The sequence below is a fragment of the Dermacentor silvarum genome, chromosome 1 (genome assembly GCF_013339745.2).
Source record: "Dermacentor silvarum isolate Dsil-2018 chromosome 1, BIME_Dsil_1.4, whole genome shotgun sequence".
Lineage (NCBI taxonomy): Eukaryota > Metazoa > Arthropoda > Arachnida > Ixodida > Ixodidae > Dermacentor > Dermacentor silvarum.
The window spans coordinates 410,263,728-410,288,286 of NC_051154.1; the positions used below are offsets into that span (position 1 = coordinate 410,263,728).

The following is a 24,559-nucleotide window of genomic DNA, read 5'->3' on the forward strand; positions in this document are numbered from 1 at the left end:
CGGTCCACAGCAACCGATTCACTGCTTCGCATTGCAAGGCATATCCCTTAGAATGCAAAAGCTACGAGTCAAAGGTGCTCAAATCACGACGTATCTGGCTAGCAGCATCCACTCTGTCGAACGATGCAGCACATGACATAAAAAGAGAATGTCAGGACGGCAGTAGCAAGAAGCTCCCAAAACTACAACTACAGCAGGGTCGCTGCGCCCTCACGCGGCGAGCCGTGACGTTACCCGCGGAGACGCGCTCCCATTGTGCCCGAAGCGATAGCGAAGGCCGTAAGGAAAGCGCGCGCGCCTCTCCAGTCCGGCCGTGACTGTACTAACATGGGTATGCTCAGGAAGGGAGAGCAATAACGTAGGGTCGGGGCCATCGGGCGATCGGGGCGCCGACATGAAAGAATGAAAGCACGGGTGGATGACACGCCCCAGCGTGTTCATGGCCATGTCTTAATTCTAGATGAATTATCGCGCCGGGCACAGCTTTCGGCCTACTCCACGTATCTCGCGCGAAGCTTTACATCCATTTTTCTTCACCTGCTAGATGAATTTTTGTTCGTGCTTACATTCGAGATTCATATCGATAGGTTGGACGTAAGATCGGATCCTCCTCAGAGAGGAGAATCCAAACATGGGGAAGTGGGCCAAGTATACAAGAACGTATAAAATATAATGGGAGCAAGGCCATGAGCCAAAGGTGGGTTCATGGTGCTTTTACTTCTAGATGATTTGCCCGTAATGTCACGGATGCAGATACTCATTTGGATAATATTGAAACATGTTTGCCACGATGACAGTGCATCACGTCACATGAACTTCACCCACCGTGTTAGCTTAGCAGATGAGGTGTCGCGCTGCTGGCTGGAGGACGCGGGTTTGATTCCCGGCCGCGGCGGCCGCATTTCGATCAAGGCGAAATGCAGGAACACCCGTGTACTAAGATTTAGGTGTACGTTAAAGAAACAGAGGTGGCCAAAATTAATCCGCAGTCCCCCACTGCGTCATACCTCCCTAACATATCGTGGTTTTGGCACGTAAAACCTCAGCAATTATTAGAGAGTTTTAGAATAGGGGCCTCAAACTTTTGGGGGCCCCAAAGAAATAGCGTCGAAGCCACTGCGCATGCGCAAGACGCAAACTGTGCTTGGATTTTGCGTCAGGCATGCTATTTCAGTGATTTAGCAGGAGCCCCAAAAGATGTCCCAAAAGCCTTTGTCAACAAACATGGCGGCGCCCATCGAAGCGACGGCTCTAACCTAGCACCGAACTGGGCTGAATTCGTGGTAACGCGTTAAGTTCGTAAGCTAGGAGAAGTGATGGCGGTTATCGCTTTCTCTCAACTAGCATGTGTAATGAGGATTGATTCATTAGACACCGCTGATTCCGAATTCATGGCTCGTAGGCCTAACACGGATAGACTTGGCTGCGTGAAGGTACGTAAAGTTGGTTACTCAAAACTAACCGCAACAAGTTGCTTGCCGCTAATAGAATTAGTTCGAAGTTGTAATTAAACACGTAAATCTAAATTACTGTTATCATAAAAATGTTATATTTTAATATTTATGACCCAATGCTAACACCCGCAAAGCTCTTTGGGGCCCCAAACGTTGGGGGCCCCTATTCTAAAACTTTATTAGCACATCAACATGATTTGCTTTTTGACAGTAACCGGTTTTCACAGCATAATTACTGTTATCAATTTGTTTTTTACCTTTGCTCTTTGCGTGCTGTCGCGGCTTTTACCATTTCGAGCGAGTTATGTTCGGGACGTGCTCGTCGCCGAAAACGACTGCGCGCTTCTTAAACTGGTGTGCCGTTTTGCGCAGTAATATTTTAAAGCCTCGCTTATACCGATTCAGAGAGCGAGTGGCATCTGTTGTCTGCCACTTTATTTTAACGCATGCTCTTGCCGTGCTAGAGACCCAAGATGGCGGCCAGCTAGGTTGATGTAAATGAACAGTGTATAGATCATGTACCAGCTAACCCTTGCCAAGCTAATTAAAAAAGTGAAAACAAGATAGGGCGATGAAACAAATAACACGCGATATCACAGCGCCAAAGACTTGTTTTAGCTCATAAAAAAAGAAGCCTTTGAGCCAGTCGCAGATCGCTGGACAGCTGAACTTTTACGCCGTAGGCAGAGATGACGTGAGGGATCGATTATGGTAAACATTATTGTGCGTTCAAAACAGCTAAAAAGCAGAGTTTGAAGTTAATATTATTACTATAAATAACTGTAAATAACTAAAAATAATAACTTAGTACTATCTGTCATAAAATAAAAGCACTGATTTCGGCCTCTGCAGTGATTCGCTGGAACTTAAGAGCTTATAGGCCCAACAAAACAGTGGGTGTGTTCCAATACTCGCCTTAGACGGCTCAATAGACAGCTAAGTGGACGGCGGCCATCTTAAGTCTCGTTCCAATTCTCACTAAGACGTCAAAGTAGACAGCATCGCAAAGACAGCATCGAAGTCAAGAACGATGCAGGCTGCTTTCCTGTCTAAACAAGATGGCGACTGAGCAGGGCGCTTAGAAACTCGACGGGAAGGATGTATGCGCACACAAAAACGCAGGCACGCTTTTCAATACCCTTAATGTAAGTCACATCATCATCATGTTTTTCATAGGTTCGCAGGCGAAAATACTTCAAATACAGAACTATTGTGTGCTTTTCTCAACTTTCTTTTTGTCACCGCGAGGTGGCGACACCTCGCAGAAGCGTCAATCAGTATACCTGATTAAATCAAGCAGGCTAGGTGACTATTTGTCGCCACCCCGTTTCAAAGGGGATGCCATTAATCATCATCAACATCATCATGTCTCTCTCGAGTGAAGCCGAACAGGACGGTCGTGGCCGAGTGGAGCTCAGTAGTGACTCTAGAGCTCAGCGCAGCATGATAAGTGGTTCTTGAGGGAAAGGGAAAGGTTGGCGCTATCTTCTGCAGCCCTTGAGGGAGCACGGCTCAGCGCAGCAGAAGCAGTTAAAACCCCTATATATAAAAAGTAGCGACACTCTCCTCCTCCGCCTTTCCTCCTCCTCGTTTCTCCTCTCTTTCGCGCTCCTTTTTCGACCGTTGCGCCGCCTACACCGCTCGAAACACGTGCACTTGTTTATCTTTCGCCGCTGATCAGATTCGACGATCGCCGACTGTGTTCGCCGCTATCGTCGTGCTCCTCGCCAGTCGGTAGACGCTTCTCGGGCGAAAATGGCGATAGAGCGTAATCGTAAACAAACGCAGCCAGCGCCCGGCGGTCCACGTGATGCCATTAGGCCAATACCGACGCGGCGTCGGCCTCGGACAGGGTGTGCGAGGAGGCGGCGGCATTCTTCAAAGCGTGACGCTACTTTTTATATATAGGGGTTTTAGGAGCAGTGAATAAGTTCAATTTTTGTTTATTTTTATTGGGTTGATAGAAGTGTTAGGGTACCCGAGCTATCTATATATATTGTTTTTCATGCTTTTTTAGTTTCTTGGTTAGTTTGGTAGGACGTTAGTAGGTAACGAATAGTTCAATTTTTTTTTTTTTTTTTTTTTTTTTTGAAGCGGGTTGTGGCGCACGTGTTGCATGGTGAAAGCAGTGTAAAGCGGCAGTTTTAGACCGCGTTAGGGAAGCTAGCGGAGGTAGCCGGATAGCGAGTTTGCCGTACGGCTTACCGTGGGGGTTCAGGTATTTTGTGGGCTTTCTCGTTAGGTGGACGGGTGGACAATGGTGCGGCAGGCTAGGAAGTACAGGGGTGATGACGAGCTGGTGCAGTGCGAGGAGTGCAAACGTTGGTGTTATTTGGACGAGACGCACTTCGCCAGTTTAGCCGACGCTGAGGAGGCTAGCTTCGCGTGCAGGTCGTGTGAAGGATTTAAGGTAGCTGTGCGGCGGATGGAAGGGGAATGGTCAGCCAGTGTGGAAGAGCTCAAAGGGGAGCTGAAGGTGGAGCGAGAGCGGCGAATTGAGCTCGAAACTCGGATCGGCGAGTTGCTTCACAGGGAGGGGGCCGAGGCCGTTCTGGTAAAGTGAATAGCTGGCGAGCTACAAGAAGAACGGGAAAAGCGGGTCGTGCTGGAAGAGCGGGTGGAGGCGCTAATGGCACAGGCGGCGCGTAATCCCGGGTCAGCTCAGGCGGGCGGCGGGGACAGCGCGGAGACTCAGGCAGAGGCATGCCATGAGAGCAGGGAGGGACGCCTAGGGGCCGTTGAACAGCAGGCGAGAGCCGGCGGCAACACGGCGGTTCCACAACTCTACAGCGAGGTAGTGCGGCAGGCTTCGGGTGGGAAGGGACGAACGGCAGGGAGCACATCGTCACGTGTCAGTGGCGCAGGGCGGGTGGAGAACCAGCTAGCGCGAACGGGAGGACGTCAATCGCAGGCGGGAGGCAAACGTGTAGAGCGAAGGGTCCTAGTGGTGGGGAACTCCAACGTAGCAAGGGTTAACGAGGGCGTCCTTACAACAGTGAAGGCAGACGGGCGGGTGATGGTGGAGGCCCAGTCAGGGAAATGCATGGTTGACGCAATGGCAAAAGCTCAGAAGGTGGTATCGGACAACCTCGAGCATGAACATCTGGTCGTTATCCATGCTGGTCTCAACGATGTGCTGAAGGGAGGGAGCCAGAACCTAAACAGACAGTTAGAGGTTGGGTTGCGTAAACTCAGAGAAACCTCTGCGAATGTGCATGTGACCATATGCACAATCCCACAGGTCCGGGGCCAGGCTAGCGGGATGGAACGGAGTGTGCTTGAGGCTAACCGGGTCATTAGGGGTCTGAGCCGACCACTTGGGTACGGCATAATGGAGGTAAACCGGGAAGTGTACGAGTCTGGCTCCCACCCTTTTGCACAGGATGGCATTCACTACAGTGGTGCCACGGGCGGGAGCGTAGGTAGTAGGATAGGGCGCCAAGCTACGGATTTTTGGGGGGACCCAGAGCCCTAAGACCACCAGTGTAGACGAAGACGGACCCAGAGAGGCCCCAAGATTCAAGAAACGTAGAATCGGTAGGAGAAGAAATAGACGTAAGCACCAGGGGCAAGGTCATTCTGACATAGGGTACATTAACAAGCAAGGTGGCAGGAATAGGCTGAAGTGGGAGGAGATAGACGAGCAACTAAGGCAAGAAAAGCTGATGGTATACGGGCTTGTGGAGACACATCTTAGGGACATGGAGCAACCTCCCTGTAATCCTGACTATGCATGGGAATATTGCAATAGAAAAGAGGGCAGCAGAAAAGGGGGTGGAATTGGTGCATTCATTCCTAAAAGTATGAACTGGCAAAGGGTCAAACAGGAATGCAAGGAGCATTTATGGCTGAAAGGGAAAGTTGCAGGAGGGCAGACACTCCTCGGCTTTGTATACCTGTGGACAGGAGCAAATGCCAAAGAGGAAAACAAAAAAATGCTGGAATGCATATCAAGTGACATTAATGAGCTAGGAGAAGGGTGCGAGATTATTATACTAAGAGATATGAACGCACACATAGAAGACATGGACGGGTACACAGACTCAACAGGCAACATGATGCTGGATATGTGTGAAATGCATGACTTAGTTGTATGCAACAGTACTGAGAAGTGTGAAGGGCACATAACATGGGAGGTAGGGAGCCTGCAGTCGACGATAGATTATGCACTAATGTCACATAGGATGCACGATAAGCTAAATGTAATGAGCATAGATGAATATGGCTCCAGAAGTCTAGGTAGTGATCACAAACGTATTAAGGTGAGTTTTAGAAGGGAAATGAAAGTAGGTAGAAGGCAAGATGAACAACCAGGTGGGATATTTTACTCGGAAAATCAGCTTGAAATAGCAACCCAGCAAATTGAGGAAGTAATTTCAGAGGATACAAAAACAGAATGGACATATGCAAATTTAACAGGACTATTTGAGCTAGAGCTTACTAAGGTACGAGTCAGGACAAAAGGGAACAGAAGACGTAAACCCAAGAGCTGGTGGGATGAGGAGGTTAAGAAGGCCATAGAGAAACGTCAGGAAGCATCCAGGGAACACAGATATTCAAAGAAGAGGGGTGAACCAGAAGCTGATGTAGGCAGAAAATGGAATAACTTTTTAAACTGTAGAAGGGAAGCATCCCATTTGATCAATGAGAAGATCAGAAGAAAGGGGAGCCAATGGTTGTCAGAAGTAAACAAAAAGGATAGAAAAGCAGCGAAGAAATTTTGGAAACATCTCAACTCCTTGAGTAATAAGACTAGCCTAGAGCAGAGGTTTATAGTTACAGCTCAAGGTGTTCGACTAGAGGGAGATGAGGCAATGGAACATATAAGAACAATGATGACAGAAAAATTTAAAGAACGAAACATAGCATGTGCTCAATCAGGTGAGGATGGACTAGTCAGTGCAGTGGCTCCACTGGCACAAAGCGAGTGGGAAAGGGCAGAGAAGAGGGTTCCTAGTAGCACGTCGACAGGTCCTGATGGCATCCCAATTATGTTGATAAAGACATTGGGCCCAAAATCTAAGAAAGAATTAAGAGAGGCAGTGAGCAAAATGATAACGGACGGTAAAGCCCCCGACGGCTGAGACTGAGCAGGATGAGCATGATATATAAGGGAAAGGGGGACAAAGCCGACATAAACGACTACCGTCCCATAACAGTGACGTCAGTGGTTTACAGGGTGGTGATGCAGATTATAAAGGACAGACTGCAGGCATGGGTGGAGAGCGAGGAGGTTCTGGGGGAACTACAAAATGGGTTCCGAAAACAAAGAAGGTTAGAAGATAATATGTTCCCATTGACGCAGTGTATTGAAATAGCAGAAAAGGAACACAGGCCCCTATGGCTTGCACTTCTGGATATCAAGGGAGCCTATGACAGTGTAATCCAAAAGGATTTGTGGGACATACTGGGCACTCTAGATGTGGAAGATGGAGTAAGAAATCTTCTAAAAGATATCTATAAAAGTAACAAGGTGCTTATAAAATGGGAAAACAAGGTATCTGGGCCTATAGAGATACAGCAGGGGCTTAGGCAGGGGTGCCCTCTGTCACCTCTGTTGTTCATGCTGTATTTACAAGGATTAGAGAAAAAATTTGAGAGGCGCGGACTTGGCTTCAACCTTTCCTATTTCAAGCAAGGAGAATGGATTAAACAGTCATTACCAGGACTGATGTATGCGGATGACATTGTACATATGCCTGACAGCAAGGAATACTTGCAGAGATTAATGGACATCTGTGGTAAATAGGGAGATAGCTTAGGTTTGAAGTTTAGTAAAGAAAAATCGGCAGTCATGACTTTTAATGATAATCAGGGCAGCGAGCATAGGATACAGGAGGTTACGCTGGAGGTGGTGGATTAGTACAAATATCTTGGAGTGTGGATAAACAATGGGGCTGAGCACCTAACGGAACATGAAAAATATGTGACGACTAAAGGTAGCAGAAATGCAGCTGTGATGAAAAATAGGGCACTGTGGAATTACAATAGGTACGAAGTGGTGAGAGGGATTTGGAAAGGGGTGATGGTCCCTAGTTTGACTTTCGGCAATGCGGTCCTGTGCATGAGATCAGAGGTTCGAGCAAGGTTGGAAGTTAAGCAGCGAGGGGTAGGTAGACTGGCTCTGGGAGCACACGGAAATACACCAAATCAGGGGGTACAGGGTGACATGGGATGGACGTCATTCGAGGGCAGGGAAGCCAGTAGCAAGATAGAATTTGAGGAGCGATTGAGAGAAATGGCAGAAAAGCGGTGGGCAAGGAGAGTTTTCAGTTATTTGTACATGAGGAATGTTGATACAAAATGGAGGAAGCTGACCAGAAAACTGTCAATCAAATATTTGGACTGCAGGAGGGGTGCAAATCAGGAAACAGCGGTTAAGAAAAAGGTTAAGGAAACAGAGAGGGGTCTGTGGAAAACAGGGATGCAGACGAAATCAGCACTGGGAACATACAGAACTTTCAAGCAAGAAATTGCCAAAGAAAATACCTACGATAATTCTATGGGAAGCTCTTTGTTGTTTGAAGCCAGGACGGGAGTATTGCGGACTAAGATGTACCGAGTCAAGTACCACGGTATATACACGTTGTGCTGTGCGTGTGGAGAAGAAGAAGAAACGGCTGAACACCTCATACTTTTCTGTAAAGGGCTTAACCCTACAGTGCAAGGCAACGGGGCTGATTTTTTCAAAGCATTGGGGTTTAGGGACAGTGAAGGCAAAATAGACTTTAAGCGGGTAGAAATAACCAAACAGAGGTTATCTGATTGGTGGATAAAATCAAGGCAGGGGTGAAATTTCACCCACCACAAAGTACAATATAGGTTAATAGTCATGGCTAGGTGGCGTATGCCACCGCCCGGTTTAAAGGGTTCAGCCTCATCCATCCATCCATCTATCCATCCATCTTCCAGACGGCTGGAAACACGTTGCATTATTGTCCTCGAAGCTGTCTTGGCTGTCTTCGTAGACGTATCATGGCGCCTACGGAAGGAACCCGACAACGACGCTTGACGCCATGCTACCGGGCGTAACCGACGAAGACAATCTCGACGTTGCCACCTACTTGCAGCGCACCGAAGGAGGTCGACAGCTCGCCCGTCTGCGCATCAAGGACTAGCAGAGGACCGGTAGCCGACACTACAATCTTCGACGACGCTACATCGAGTACCAGCCCTGCGACCGTGTTTGGGTCTGTACTCCAATACGGTCAGTCGGTAACACGTACCCCCCCCCCCCCAAATGTCGATATTTTCAACAGTTGAACTTCATTACAATTTTGTTTACAGATATACAAATGACCACATGAACATCAAGGCCTCACTATTGCAAGCATTTCGTTTTTGCTAATTTTGCCTTCAAAAATTCTTTAATATTTAAACTATCGGGTCTTACGTCCCACAACCACCATCCGATTATGAGGCACGCCGTAGTGGGGGACTCCGGATGAATTTGGACCACCTGGGGTTCTTTAACGTGCACCCAATGGACGGCACACGGGCGCTTTTGCATTTCGATCGCAGCCAACGAAATGCAGCCGGCGCGGTCTAGATTTGATCCCGCAATTTCGTGCACAGCAGCGCAATGCCAAAGCCACTAAGCAACCACGGTGGGTGTTCAAAACATGGATGTAAAAATAGCGCGAGACTAAATACCGACCGCAACATCGCCCAAGGTTAGCGGTATAGAAAACATCATGCTGGCAACTCTGGGCTGCTCACCAAAACACCTGACCAAAACTAGCTCTTTTATGTACCCAGAATGGAGGCCGAAATTTAGTCAAGTCGGCCAGTTGAACAGGCGAAGTGAAACTCGCTGTGCATATTTTTTCGCTGCTGCCCATATGATTAATGATGGACCCGCCTATGCGCATTCTTCTGTTTATAATATTTTCTGTGTTTCTTTGTTTTAGGCAGGATTGCGTTATTTCGCGAGCGCTCACATGAATTGATGGGTAGATTGTTAAGACTGTCAACAACTTCATCTTCGGCGATCCTTATGTCTTGTGTGGCATGTGCGATCATTTGGATGAATCTTCTTGGTGGCGACGATTGTTGACCCTTTTTGTGTATGTACGTGGTCGATTGTGCGTGATAAGAAATCGGTTAGTCGCATTATCCTGTGTGTGTGTTTATTTGACCAGAAATTTAGTTCGCTCCGCGGTAAAGCTTCGGACTCTTTCTATGTTCTCAAATTGCGCAATCTGTTCACATCTGTGCGCCCACTAACCTCATGATTCCAAAAAGTCACGTTAGAAACATGATCTTTCCGTTTTCTTGAACCAGTAAGCTGTTGCCGGTTAGAGCTACGGGAAGTCCGCGTGGCAGGTCGAAAAAGTTAGGCGACTGTTGCAATGCACCTGTAGATCGTCAGCGCGTTTGTCAACGCAGGTTATAGGCTGACTTTATTTGAACTTGTGAATCGATAAGTCGCGCAGTGTGTGCTGCTATGAGATGCAGAATATGCAAAGGCACAAATGGAACCGAGATCGAGTTTTCTCAGACGTGCAAAATTTGTACAATAATTGGTTCAGGTCAGCCTGCTAGCTGGAACCATGCAGTGCTGATGACATGCTGATTGCAAAATAAACTGCACCACCATAAGCTTAGCAACTGCCTTGCGGAATAGATAGCATTACATTTGCTAAATATGTTGAGCATCGACAAGATCGAACGACCTACAGAACGCTGATTTACGCACGGCAAGATGTCTCAAGGACGGGTGGGCTGGGCCAGGAAAGCTAAGAAACCGCCACAACAAACAGGTGGGAGGGCAGGTAGGTGAATGGCTTTGAAGTCTACGCAGAACCAAATATAGGAATGCTATAGGCACCGCCACGCCGTTCAAAAATCAGGTGAATGTTGAAGAGTGCGACAGTGACTAACGTAACAGAAAATAGTTTTAAGAATGAGAGGGGGCGAGGGGGGGGGGGGGGGGGGGATCGCATACAAGGCGTCAAGAACGAGTCGAGAGAGCGTCTCGTCACTGCCCGATCGCTCAACACCAGACGGCCGTGGCCAGTCGCCTAGCTGAGGCTCACCTACCCTGTCGTAACACGTCCTAACTTAGATTTCTCATAAATAAATGCAACATAGTTTAATTTCTCTTCAGAATAAGCTGCAAGTGTAAACCATGCGCCCACGTTCATCTCCGGCGTGCACACACGTTGAAATCTGGCGCACGCACGTACGAGGAGTGGGAGGCGATAAGAAGGCGAGCGCGGCACACAGTCGCGTGACTTCACTAGAGACATCTCCGCCTCGCAAATCTAGGGAACCGCAAAAGACGAGATCTGGCAACACTGGTGTGTTCTGGTGGGGATTTAGTCGCTCCCGTAAAAGCGCTAGGAGGGAGCGTCACGTGATTCCGCTGGCCTCGGCAAGCCAACCTCCTCTGAAGCCGCCCCTCCCTCTCTCAGGGGCCCCGTGCGCGGTACCTTTTGGCATGCCTTTTGGGTAGGAATCGGCCCACAAGGTTGCCGGAGCATTCGTGATTGTTTGTACGTGGTAACTTTTAGTGGCGCCTGCCGTCACAGGCTTGGAGGCCCGTATGCGGGTGGTGGTTTTCTGCTACTGCGCGCGTCGTTCTTCGCTTCAAATGCGATGCCTTGAAACGTAGAGCAAGACTGGGGCACCTGACTCATGAAGACAGAAAATTTTCAAGGCGTCACTTGCGCTTACCACCGCAGTTAGTGGAGTTGCCAGCGCTCGCGGCTCGAAACCCGTCCAGACGCCCGAGTGTGGTCTATTTTTCCCAGGTACTCAAGTTTCGTCAAATCAACCGTTGTGCACCTTAAGCTGTGGTGCGTATTATCTTGCTAATTTTTTGTCCCACTGTCTTGCACCTAGAAATAAACGAGATGTTTTGAGGGACACATTTTTTTTTTTTTTTGTCGCATTTTCGCTTAATAAAAGGCTGGTGTGCGTGTTTTATTTTGAGAGAAATAATTTTTGTCACGCTGTCTTGCACCTAGGAAGAAACGAGATGTTTTGAGGGACACTTTTTTGTCGCATTTTCGCTTAATAAAAGGCTCTGGTGTGCGTGTTTTATTTTGAGAGCAATAAATAGCATATAGCCTGCATTCTAAACGCCGAAGTCGTCGCCGTTTATTCAGATTTACGTGCACTATTTTGCAAGATTGTGTGGTGCGACGACGCTGTTGAGACGCGCCTCGGGATTCATTTTCGTTATGTAATAAAGCAAATGGACGGAATTTATGCATTATCTAGAGTTTATTCAGTTCTTTTCGAATGTGAGTATAGCTCCACAGCATAATTATGGCCTAGAATCAAACACTGCCAGGGGGACCCTTCTTCCTCTGCTAGTGTGAAACGGCATGAAAACTGAACACTTAGCGGCAAGGGAAAAATGGCAGCATTCATTTGCACTTGTGGATTCATTGTGTTGCTGGTGTACTTGTACTATGGAAAGCACATTTTTATGACAACAGTAATTGTTTCGTTCTTTATTCAATGTTTATTGCACCTATAGAAGCCAGAAGATTTCACACAAATACAGAAGGAAGCCACATTTATAATTTAAATGAACTACATTGCAAAAATAATACACAAAAGCAAATTATAAAGAGCAAGTAGGAAAACTTATTGTGCCACTGCTCTTCGGTATCAGTATTAGCATGCTTGTATGCCACAGGGCATTTCTATAATAATGTTATACAAAGTAAACTATATCACACATAGTATTGATACCTTTAATAAAACTGGTCAGTAGGATCAGGTGTCCTTGAATGTAGCTGCAGTTTTCCTTACAATGCCTTGTATGCAACGCCTTCAATACAGGGCTATAATTGTATAATATTTATATCTGCGCTGTCCTCACAAATATCGAAAGGTTTCGGTGATTGTGCTTGTCAGAAAAGTAAGTAATACATATGCAGAAATCGAAAAAAAAAGAGTGGTAGTTCACAAAGTCAAATTTGAAAGAATTGATGTGAGGTCAGACCCACAAACTAAGTATGTCAACATTAAAATACAATGCATTTTCCTGCAAGTAAAATGTACAACAAAGCTTATGTTGTATCACATACCTACAAAAAAGTTAGCACCGTCGAAGCTGAGCCAACACACCGCAAAATTAAGAGGCGACGGCTCTATTACGTTGTGAACCTCAAATGAATGAATATTTCACGGTATTTAAAACACTCATTGATTGGTGTATACCAAATGTTTGTGGTTACAGTGAGTCTGGCATCATAAAAGGCTATTGTAAAGCAAATCAACAGAGTGAGCACATTAAATTATTTTAATAGTAAAACCAACGGTATTTCAGGTGGCAGTGGCAAATTTCCACAAAGGTCAGGTAAAAGACATACAGGATAAACATTAAAAAAAATCATCCTCAAGAGTATACTTAGCTCACACATAATCCATTAAGAGCATTCACAGCATGTCCATGTCATCACACAGTTTGCTCTAGTGAAAGGTAGGCCAGCTAATCTACCGTCATTGTCCACACTGTTTAGCTTGGGCTGAACAGAACAATTGTTTAAGCATAATTTGCATGCAGGTGATTCAAGCTACAGCATTCAGCAAGACAACAAACATCTACTTGCAGAATTTACAATAAGGTATCACATTTTCCCTCTATAAAAGTTTGACATCGGCATACAACGCTCTTGAACAATATATGCACTTTACAAAGTCACTTAAAAAACAAATGCCTTAACATAAAACCTGGTGGGACAGCTGAAGTTGACGGATAAAGGAATTAATTGTGTGGGCCATCATGAACATAATTCACCCACGAGGAAACTTGTGTAGCAATTCTTCCAGTACTGCGAGCCGCAGGCACCCAAGCTCAGACACCGTGCCTGGGTCAGCAGAGTAACCATGGTGCTGTAAAATTGCTTCTGTGAGTGGTTCACTGGCTGCAGGCCTTCTTTGAGGGGCAGTGGGGTTAATTACATCGATGGAGCATGGTTTTTTCAGAGGAGCGTACAAAGAGAATTTCGATGTGTTCCAATAGAAAGCAATTTCCGCCATCAATGTCCTTGACCTCATTGCGAACTATCAGACGCTTTGATGCTGCAAACTGCTTTGCTATTGGGTTGTCATTGCAGCAAAAAGTAACTCAAGGTGGTCTTGACTGAGCTTGGAAGTCGAAAGATATGCCAGTAGGCCATTTTCTGTAACCAAGTGGTTGTATAGGCTGTTGTCTAAGCACACCACAAAGCGAATGAAGCCTGTCTTTTGGTGGGTCACTGTCATTAGTTTACCAGCTGCAGACTCCCTAAGCGAGCAAAAGTAGGCCATCAGTTCTTTGACATACGCAGTGACAGGAGCCACATTTTCAGGACACAGCGGTCTTTTCTATTCTTGCCTTGGATGTCTTGAATTTAAAATGTCAAATGCATTGTTGACATGTCTGATCAACTCTTCTATTGGCAAGGAATTTGAAAATTTTGAATTTTTTTGAGCTCTGCAGTCACTAAGAGCATCTGCTACTGATTGACTAAACGTTTGAGCCAACAATGAGACTTTCATGGGCTGGTTTTTCCAGGTAATGTGTGCTTATCTAAGTTTGTTTGCCAAATGTAGGCCCTTTGTGTACTGGATTTCATGCAGCTCATCAATGTGTTTCAACAATATAAACTGTTTGTTCGTATCACAATAGCCTTTTTATCAAACAGTGTGTGCCGCAGTAGCTTCAACATGTGACAGGAATCCAACATGGCAAAGAGAAGCTTTTTTTTGTCACTGGATGTGGAAAAGAAGCATCCAGCTCAGTCAGGTCCATCTCGCAGCCAAGGCTGTGCAGCAATGACAAATTCGCTGCAGCGCCATCACAGGTCAAACTCACAATGTGTGCACCTTTTTCGTGAGTCAAGCTAGCAGCACCGAATTGCGCCTCTGCTCACCACCAAGGCCATGCACTAGAAAGTAGCCAATCGGCAGCGTCCATCTGCCATTGATTGCAACAAGCATTAAAATAAATGCATCTTTGGCAACTGGAAAGCTGTCATCATTGACATCAATGCCCATGTCAATATTATCTTTTTCCATCCCACACCACTTCTCTGAATGGCCATCTCATCCACAACCAGATTGCATAATGTGGAGAGCCGTGCTTTACCTTCATAGCCAATGCAGTCATTGCCTCTTTTGAAAAGTCAGCAGCCCTATCAATGGATTGATATCATTTAAACAGTGTCTTTGGAGGCATGTGTTGAAAACAGCTCGTACATATCTGTATGCTCTAGGGGAATAAAAATGCAAAGTCAGTGCAAATGGCCTGAGCTCTGGCGAGTAAACGGGTGACATTGCTGGCACCAGACTTATGTGGCAGTTGACGCATGAGCAAGTCTTTTTTTGCCCCACCAAGACTCTGCAATATGGCGACATCCTCATTTCCTAGAATGCGATTGTCAGATAAATCTTCTATGACATCTTTGAGATGAGCAACCTTTTGAAAAAGCCGCTGATGGGATTGCCGTAGAGTCTTCATCTTCTTCTTGGTCGCAGTTTGTAATTGTGTAACGCCATACTTCATGCCTCAGAAAGGCCTTTTCAGGCATGTCTTCTGCTGGCTGTGGCTGCAAAATATCACACGCTGTAACAGGTGCATGAGCGACCAACATGACACAAAGCACGTACGCAGAACAAAGTACTTAATTGTAGCATACGCTCTTGTGCAAGCTATGAAGAATATAATGGTTAATTTTAGGGTCATTACCTTGCTCACGACGGTTTCTGTTTACACTTTCATGAACTTAAAAACTGTGGGGGCATAAAACTTCCATCCACACGAGCTTGCTAGTGCCACTTAATTTTGTTTGTTTTGTAATGAAGAAGAAGAGCACACGGACAAGGCCAGCCAGATCGACTGTTCAATGCCTGCAGTGCAACCAGTAGGCCAGCCGGATCGCCAGTGCTTAGCACGAGTGGGAGCCGTTCGTGCAACCAGCTGTTCCTGCTCTGCGTCACCTGCCTTTTCAATTACGAACAGACGCTACCATCTGAACTGTTCAGTACACCCCGTTACAATTGGTGGAAGGTGCTGGGTATTCAAGAAGATTTACACCCTGGAACTCCGGTCTCGGACTCTGCCTTCCGTCATGCCTGATTCTCCCCAGCCGACGTCGCCGCCACCCTCCGTTGCCTGCTCTGGCGCTCTCCCGCTCCGCCATCCCGCGGTTTTCAGCGGTACGGATGAGCAAGACGTCAATGACTGGTTGTCTACCTATGAACGGGTGAGCTTGCACAATCGTTGGGACGATACCGCCAAGTTAAATGCTGTCATCTTCTACCTTGCGGGAGTGGCTCACCTGTGGTTTAAAAATCACGAAGCTGACTTTCAGTCCTGGTCCGCGTTCAAGACCAATTTCGCTGAAGTGTTCGGTCGCCCCGCCGTCCACAAGTTGCGCACCGAGCAGCGGTTACGAGAGCGAGCTCAACAACCCGGTGAAACATTCACCTGTTATATCGAAGAGGTTCTCGACCTATGCAAACGTGTGGATGCTTCTATGCCCGAAAATGACAAATTGAACCACATTTTGAGGGGCATCGCCGATGACATCTTCCAAATGTTGATCGCCAAGAGTCCGCGTACCGTAGCAGAGCTCATAAACTTGTGCCAAAGCTACGACGAGTTGAGGAGGCAGCGCGATTTGACCAGGCGCCCCTCAGTGGCTGACGAGACCCTCTCTTCCATGACTGTATTCTCTGATCGCTCCCCCCTGTTCACACAAATCCAAGCTTTCGTGCGGGAGGAAGTTGCACGACAGCTTTCTCTACTACCCTTCGCTGAGCTACCCCAACAGCAGCCGCTGCCGCAACAGCCTCCTACACAGCTCGCTCCGACGCTCCGGCGGGTTATTAAAGACCAAGTTGCTGAGGCTCTACCAATGCAGCATCAGCAGTCCCCTGTCGCAGCGCCACTTACTTACGCATCCGTGGCCGCGCAGCCTCCTCGTCAACCACTCGTTGCGCTACATCCACGGCCGCTACCACCCGCTCATCATCTCGTTCATCGACCTCCTCCTGCCTTTGCTAATCTATGGCGTACGCAAGACAACAGGCCCATATGTTATGCCTGCGGTATTCCCGGCCATGTTGCACGACTCTGCCGCCGCCGCATGCTGCACTCTGATGGCTTTGCGCAGTCGCCTCCCTACGCCAACGTGCAACCTTTCCATGACACTTCTTTTAGTCGGCAGTCGCTTTTTTGTCATTTACGCATACAATACGGCTACCCAAAGTACTACGGGATTTTCCCCGTACTTCCTCCTCTACGGTCGCGATCCTTCCCATACCATCGATACGGTTTTGCCTTATACACCAGACGCGTCAGAGTGTGCTCCCGTATCAGCCGTCGCCCGATACGCCGAGGAATGCCGTCAATTAGCCCGTCATTTCACCTCCGACGACCAACAACGACAAAAAGACAACCGCGATGGCGACGCTACGAATTCGAACTTCGCTCCCGGCACACTTGTCTTGTTGTCCGTGCCTTATACTACGCCTGGACTTTCGACAAAACTTCTCTCGAAGTATGATGGACCATACCGCATCGTCGAACGCACCTCTCCGGTCCACTATGTCATAGAGCCGCTTACACCGACATCTGACAAGCGCCGCCGCGGACGGGATATTGTCCACGTTCACCGCCTGAAACCATTCTATGAACCGCTTGTCTCCACGTCGTAAGTCGCCAGGATGGCTTCGCTTTTGCACCGGGGGTAATTGTAATGAAGAAGAAGAGCACACGGACAAGGCCAGCCAGATCGACTGTTCAATGCCTGCAGTGCAACCAGTAGGCCAGCCGGATCGCCAGTGCTTAGCACGAGTGGGAGCAAAATACTGCAAGCCCATCTGAGGCCAGGCAGGAAAGGTAAAAGTACAAAACAACTAACACAGAAGAGGCCAACATACATAGGTCAATGAGAGATGTTTCACAGTTTGAGTGGGCAAAATATACTGAGCTCATATATCGTGGCTCATTGTGACCGATCGAACATATAAAGAGCATAGAAAATTGTGAAAACCTGTTGGTCTTGCTAGTTATTGTGTCATTTTAATGGAAAAGAGAAATTGAAAAAGGATTATTGGCCGCTAATTAGTGTTTAATGCAAACCCTGAGGAAACTCATACCGCTGTATTTAATTAGATACCGCAGTATTTAATTAGATGGCTGCCATGATCATAAATCCACGTGCAGTTCACTGAGTGATATCTATTATGCTTCAGCTATTAAACAGTTGCCATGAAAATAAATGCTACTTCACTAGCAGTTACCTAAGGAAACAAGTATGTAAAAATTGTAGTGGTCGAATATTATCCTCACCATAGTATGCCTTGCTGTTCGAGGTGTCTCTGGGTTGTGTGTAGGCAGCGCTGCAGAAGCTTCACCCTTGAGCATCCTGGAGGGCCTTGGACTGGGAGACTGGACAAAATGCACCAAGTGCAATGAGGAGGGACTGCTTACTGCAACATAACTTGAAATTGCTGATCGTGCAAACGAAACACCAGATGCACAGTTGAAGCTAAAACCCAGGACTGAAACCAGGGAAACACCAGAATAGCGACACCATTGGCTTTATTTATTTCATTTATTTATTTCACATACCCTCAAGCGCAAGGCATTATAGAGGGGAGTGGGGTACATGCGAATAACAATAACAATGATAACTACGGATTTATATAATGCAAGCGACATGTGCAGTGAACAGAATCATTAAGAAATCAAATAACAAGAATACTATGATATTCAAATTATAAAAATCTAGTGACATATGAACTGAACAAAAGAAAAAATACGGCGCGACAGCGCTTGCGCAAATACAGCGCATGTGGCCACGTGCATGGCCACAGTTGAAAAAAAGCAAACAAGGTTCGGCGGAAAAGTGCGCTGTCTTCGATTGACACGATAGCATCAGGAAGGTGGTTCCAGTCGTTCATTGTATGGGGAATAAATGAATATAAAAACCTGTTTGTGTGACAACAAGTGCCTCTTACTTTATGACGGTGATCAACTCGAGATGACAGATAAGTAGGTGCTAGAATGAGCTCATTGCTAAGAATATGATGATGAAATACTTTATGAAAAAGGCATAAGCGAAAAGCCTTTCTGCGCAGTGATAAAGATAAAGCGCAGCTTCATTTAAAATTTAAGCACAATAATGACCAGCAAGCAGGACATCGTTAGGGAGATCAGTGGCTGTGGCTATATACTGTATTTTTTATCTACTGTCCCAAAAAATGTTGATAAAGCTTACCAGCACAGTTGGCATGTTATAAATTTTATTACTGTAGTAAATGTTGGAGCCTAGCAAGGGTGTTAATTATATGTGTAATGAGAGGACATCGTGTAATGAGGACATTCAGAGAAGGAGTGTGTTTTCCTTATTCCAACTTTACTGAAAAAAAAAGTAGTTTTTCATCTTACATAACACTGCTTTGCTGCAGTTTGTTTTATTTTCCTTATCTTGTACTCATCCTTGATTGACTAAAATGAGGTTATGATGTAGCATGTGTGGCTTTCATTCATTAGCACTTGCTTTTGCCAATGTTAACAATGAAATTTTAACGCAGTATGCTTGTCACCTGTGTCAAAGAAGGGCTGTAATGTAGCCAATGATAGGTTGAATAGTTCTATCTTTCTCTTCATTCTAAGCATTACTAATAGATCTTTTAAATCTGTCGAAAACATCTGACAAAAAGCTGTATGACAGTCTCATATGCATTTTTGAAACTGAAATAATTACTTTAAAGGTGAAATACAAAATATATATTACAGGGAAACACCAGATTTTTGCAAAGCAGAACAGAATATGAATAAGGCACACATGTGAGAAAATGTCTTAAGCAAGCTCTGTGATCATTACGACAATCAAACATGCCAGGACATGTTGGATTTCGGAAGGCTCATCAGCGATGTCTGAATCAGTCAAGGGCGCGCTAGCAAATGTAGCAGTACCCTCTGCTAGCACATCAATCAGACAAGCCCTCAGAGATGTCCATATCCATTGTGGCTTGAGAGAGACCTGCCTGAATATAAGAAAAGCATACTTCACTTCAGGAATGGTGGGGGACATGTACCACAGTCATGAAAAAGGTATGATCAAATTGGAAACATGTATTATGGCTGCATACAGCTGTGCACCAACTTACTGGCTCAACTTGATGCTGTTATGTTCCCGTGGATGTAGCTGCTTCACTTTATGGTTGACTCATTGCTGTGGCATCGTCCTTTGCAAGCGTCTGGAGTTAAAGAATAACCCACCAGATATTTTTAAGGTCCAACAATAACATTTGCTGTGGAATGCATTTACACAACCTTTGCAGAGTCATGCAAAAGACCTCGCATGATCTGTGCATGCTTTCCCTACACACCGCATCCCCTTGTGTAGAAAACTATGTTTGATCTAAGTGTGCTTGTAAAATACACATACAGCTAATTGAATCTCGGGGAAAATGGAGCTGTAGTAACTTCGCAGTGCATGTTTCACACAAAAATATCATAGACATAGCTGTAACACATACATAATGTAATTCCCCCTCTGTAATGCCTCCAGGCCTTCAGGGTACTACTAATAAATGAATGAAAATTATGTTCACTCCTGTAATTTAAAGTAAAACTATGTTATTTCATCTCAACTGTCATTTACCTGTTGTTTAAAATATGTCAACCAACATCATGTCTTCTGAAAAAAAAAGAATGATATTTTAGCCTCAACATGGGGTGATTGAACTTTGCACTCACAAGCCGAGTTACTACGAGCAGAATATTCTCTACAAAATTATTGTTGTTGGCGACTATTGCAAAACTTGGTATGTTACGTGAAGACTAATCTTTCATGGTTTCTTCAATTAATTAGTTTTATTGCAATTTTGATTGTTTTCAGCCACAAGAAATACATACAAAATTCAGTAATAATAATTTTTATAGCAGGAAATGTAATTCTTCGACAATAAGTAGCTTCACATCGTGGGCTTTTCAGGAGTGTACGCTAGCTGATAAAAGTACTTTAAGGAGAAATAAATGTTTAACACTTAGTGGGAATTATGACAAAGTTGGAAAAAAAATTGCTTGAATAGTATTGCACCACTATTTCGTCAGTTATAATTCGCACGAGCACGTAGTCACAAATGATCGCGAATATTGCAGTTCCATTTTCATAAATAAAAGAAACGTTCATTGTGCTTGCCTATGGAAGGACAGACCATCGCGCCGATTTTCTGTTCGATTAGGGCATCCTGGCACACAACACTTCATCACGCAGGTGCGCCTACTGCTGACGGGAGTTCACGGCGGTCTGCTAAGAGGCCGAAGACTTTGAGCAGATCTCGAGCAACAGTGTCGACTGCGCTACGGGCTGGCACGGCCCTAAATATGTTCGGAGTCTCCGGCTCGCCAGTCCATCATTGGGCACAAGACAGGACGAATTTTTTTTCCCGTAGGGAAACAGTCGCTTCGGACCCTGTACGCTCGCCTACTCGCCTGCACATTTTGCGGGGGCGAAAGACATCACTGTTTCCCAAAAGACGTTGTCAAACGCAACGAATCGTCGTCGGAAGGGTGGCTTGGTTGCCTTCACACGTTTGCAGGGCGAAAGGTTCCCTCGTTTCCCTGAAACCACACCGAAACGCAACCAGTCGTCCTTGAGGTGGTCCTCCTGGGTTGTTGGGCCTAATGCCGGTTAACCGACGCCTTCGTTCACAACAGCCTTGGCGCCTGTCTGCTAATTAAGTGGCGAGACTCAACTGCTTCACACACTCGAATTCCTTCACTAACCTCAGCGCGCGTTTGCCACGCCGACTATGTGCGCATACTCCGAAACCAAAGCCACCGAAGCGAGCCGAGTAAAATCTATCGCTTGCCTATCATGTGAGGGCCTATTTCCCATCATCCTATTCCTCTAAATTTTTTATGACTAGGCTTCAAGATTGTCACGTGACGCTCCCTCCTAGTTTTTTTCCTTCCTCTATGGTTCAAAAATTATTCAGATAAAGATTGGTAGTAAGAAATTCCATTTCTTTCACATTTCGTGAGGTTGACATTTCCCAGCTACTTGAACGAGTGGCACATGGACGAGCGGCACTGCGTCCTCGAATTTTTCACCATGTTAAATTGCTGCTCGCACTCTGCATTTTTCTGTGGTATCAACAAAATACTTTCTGTGCTATCAACAAAATACTTTCTGTGCTAGCGCTCCTTGCTTTTAAAGCCATGACTGACCGTAGGCCTATGCAATGCCAGAGCGGCTGACGCCGAGGAGAACAATGGAGAGTCTAGTGTTGCTAGTTGCGGAAGGCGGCATTCGCTGGCTAGCTTCACGAGACTAGGAGCACTAGGGCACCTAACAAACCCATCAGCGTAAGGAGTGGCTCTGCAGTTAACGAAATAGCGCATGTATAGGGTTTCCCTACTACTTTCTTAATTTTGCGCGATGAACCTCTAACTGGATTAGATTGGGCAACGCCTACTCTAAAGGCATTGGACTGGGGTGGATTTTTTTTTTTTTTTGCCAATGTGGCCTGACAAAGCGCTGGACGTGAGAACAGGACACAACAGCAATTTCCGGGAGATTTTCCTGTCAACCGTACAACCGGAAGAAATGATCGAAATCCGGGAGACTTAGTAGGTATGCAGTAGAGGCTGGAAATGGCAATACCAGGTTGTGTTTTGAGGCTGCCTATTCAGCTTTTTGTCCCTTGGTCCGTAAACTTTTTCGGTCGATAGTACACATTGCCACATACGCAGTGACTGAAGTTGGTCCGACGGTTGGTTTCGAACCCTGTTCCCTAAACACAGCACCCCGATGCGATACTCATTCGACCATGGACTACCGCAGTGACCCAGGCAGGTGGGAAACCATTAGAGACAGATAGGTAGAGAGTCAGCCCCTGGAAAGTACCCCAAGAAATGCTAACACAATACTTATGAATCTGGCAATGCTACTAGGCTCAACAAAATACACTTTTTCATAATAGCAAACAAACCTGGGCCAAACATTGTTCCGTACACACAGTATGGAAACTGCAAATTTGATTTTAGAAAAATTTTTTCCTTTCCTTTAACTTGAAAACATTAAATCTCCATCAGTTTTCGTGTTTCTTGCTATGAACTTAAGTACTGTAGGCTTGTTCACAACTGAACAGTACCTCTGGCGAAAGCGACAATATTGGCACTGTTTAGCATTGAGTGATAGCACAAGGAATGCCGATAAAGGAGGAAAGGTCCCGAGGACATAGACATCATTTCATTGATGACTTGCACACAGCACATTAAAATTTTGAAAAAAATGTACTGTCATGCAAAGCACGTTCCATGCCCTTGATAAAATAGAAGTTCCTTTAATCCTGGATGCATCTTATGGGCAATGACTTCAAATTTGCTCAGCAGGAGGCTTGTAGCACACACATCTTACTGTGCGTCTCTTCTTGGGTGGTGTCCCGTTTCCCAATTTTGCACATTTAGCAATCAGTCGCTAGGGTACACCAACTAGCCCCTCAGGTCAACCTGATCAATAATGCCACATTACTTCTAAATTCCATTTGATCTACAAGTGAAACAGCCCACAAAGATGAGCATTCACACATTTTGCCAAATCGTGAAACCAGTAAATGAAATGTGTGCACTACGAGTTCAATACCGCACGCACACTGCCAGTATAAAATGGCTCAAGCAAACCAGCCTAAGAGAAAAATAAGGATTGTTTTATGTGTCAGTTGATGAACAGGCAAAATGAGACACGTGCAGCAAAAAAAGTTTATTTCTCACAATGATCACTATTGAACAAACAATGTGTGGACAACTTCAAACACACAATGCAAAGAAATATTTTCTGCGTTTTTAAGAGAAAGCAGGCCACTGGGAAAGAGGACCAACAAAGGCCACTTTGTCACCAGGCCAAGGCCTTTATTAAAGTTCACACACACAGACGAAGGCTTGAGCAAAGTATCAGTCCAAGTCCTGCAGCCGGATAGTAGCTCCTATGTCTGAAGTGGCAGTGTGTTCGGCTAGCACGGACAGTTCAGAGTACAAATCGCCAGGGTTCTCATCCTGCAGACCAAAGACACTTTATTTTAGTGCAGGAATATGACACTTGTCTGAATGTCACTTACATCACTAACCACGCTCATCCCAGCAGACATCTGCTTAGATTTTCATGTAACACTCACTGACAATCTTTTTCAACTTAGGTCATTTCGCAAACATCTTTGCTACTGAATGCGCGCTGCAGCCAATGCGTCTAGGCATTTAGAACCTCAAGATCTACTGCTGTGCCTGCCTGCCATACCGTGTTGTTCCTTAATAATGTATACAGTGGAATCTCGATAAGATTTTCACGGGAACCAGAAATAAAGCGTATCATCCGAAAATCATATCATCCAACGTATTACCCAACCAAATCATATTATTGGGAAAAGAAAAAGAAACGTATTATCCCAAAAACTGTATAATGCAGAAACGTATTGAGATTCCACTGTACACCAGAGACAGTGGTGCATGGAAAGGAGTGAAGTCGGCAACACTTGTACACTGCTTAGAGGTGTAGTATTTTTCACTGTTCATTTCTTCCGTTAAATGAAGTTCTGAGACCTCTAAACCCTAGAAAATATACTGGCATGCTTGAGAGTGCAATGCACTAGCTTTTCTACAGCCAGTGTCGGTTTTGTTTATACTGTGTGGTGATGTCACAATGCAGAAGGTAGTCATGTGGGGCATTGCAACGCTTTGGCACTTGCTCTGGCTCGCTCGGTCACCTCCTTTGGCAATACATTGGCCCTAGGGCCCAGCACCTAGTGAGCTGCTAGAAGTGTCAGAACTATGTCCTGATGACTTTTTCAGCGCCGTGAAAACACTGCAATGCCTTGGGAAATACTGGTTGTAGAAAAGCTACTGTATTCAGGGCACTCTGATGCATTCCAGTATTTCTTCTCAGGTTTAGAGGTCTAGGAAATTCATTTAAGAATATCATGTCAGCATTTCTTTAAGTACTTAAAGGCTTTTGTTCTCCACAAAAGCCCATTTATTTATTTATATCAAGCGTACTGCAAGCCACTTAGACAGGACAGGTTCACTCAGTACAAAGGCAAACAGCATCTATATCCATAGATTTCAGAGCAGCGATGGGCAGGTGACA

General features: G+C 45.7%; 2 protein-coding genes across 2 annotated transcripts in view; one reads left to right on the forward strand and one right to left on the reverse strand.

Moving 5' to 3' along the window:
• The first annotated feature begins 12,536 nt into the window (after positions 1-12,536).
• Positions 12,537-21,650, forward strand: LOC125942547 (uncharacterized). Its single transcript, XM_049660729.1, has 2 exons — positions 12,537-12,654; positions 13,861-21,650. Exon 2 carries the CDS (start codon positions 15,302-15,304, stop codon positions 16,964-16,966), a length of 1,665 nt encoding a protein of 554 aa, XP_049516686.1. The 5' UTR covers positions 12,537-12,654; positions 13,861-15,301; the 3' UTR covers positions 16,967-21,650.
• Positions 21,651-23,173: 1,523 nt separating this feature from the next.
• LOC119437579 (zinc finger protein ZXDC) overlaps positions 23,174-24,559 on the reverse strand; it is a 67,103-nt gene continuing 65,717 nt past the window's right edge. The window contains exon 11 of the mRNA XM_049660728.1: positions 23,174-23,475. Coding sequence (XP_049516685.1) covers positions 23,374-23,475 — 102 coding nt within the window. The 3' untranslated portion in view covers positions 23,174-23,373. The remainder of the gene's footprint in view (positions 23,476-24,559) is intronic.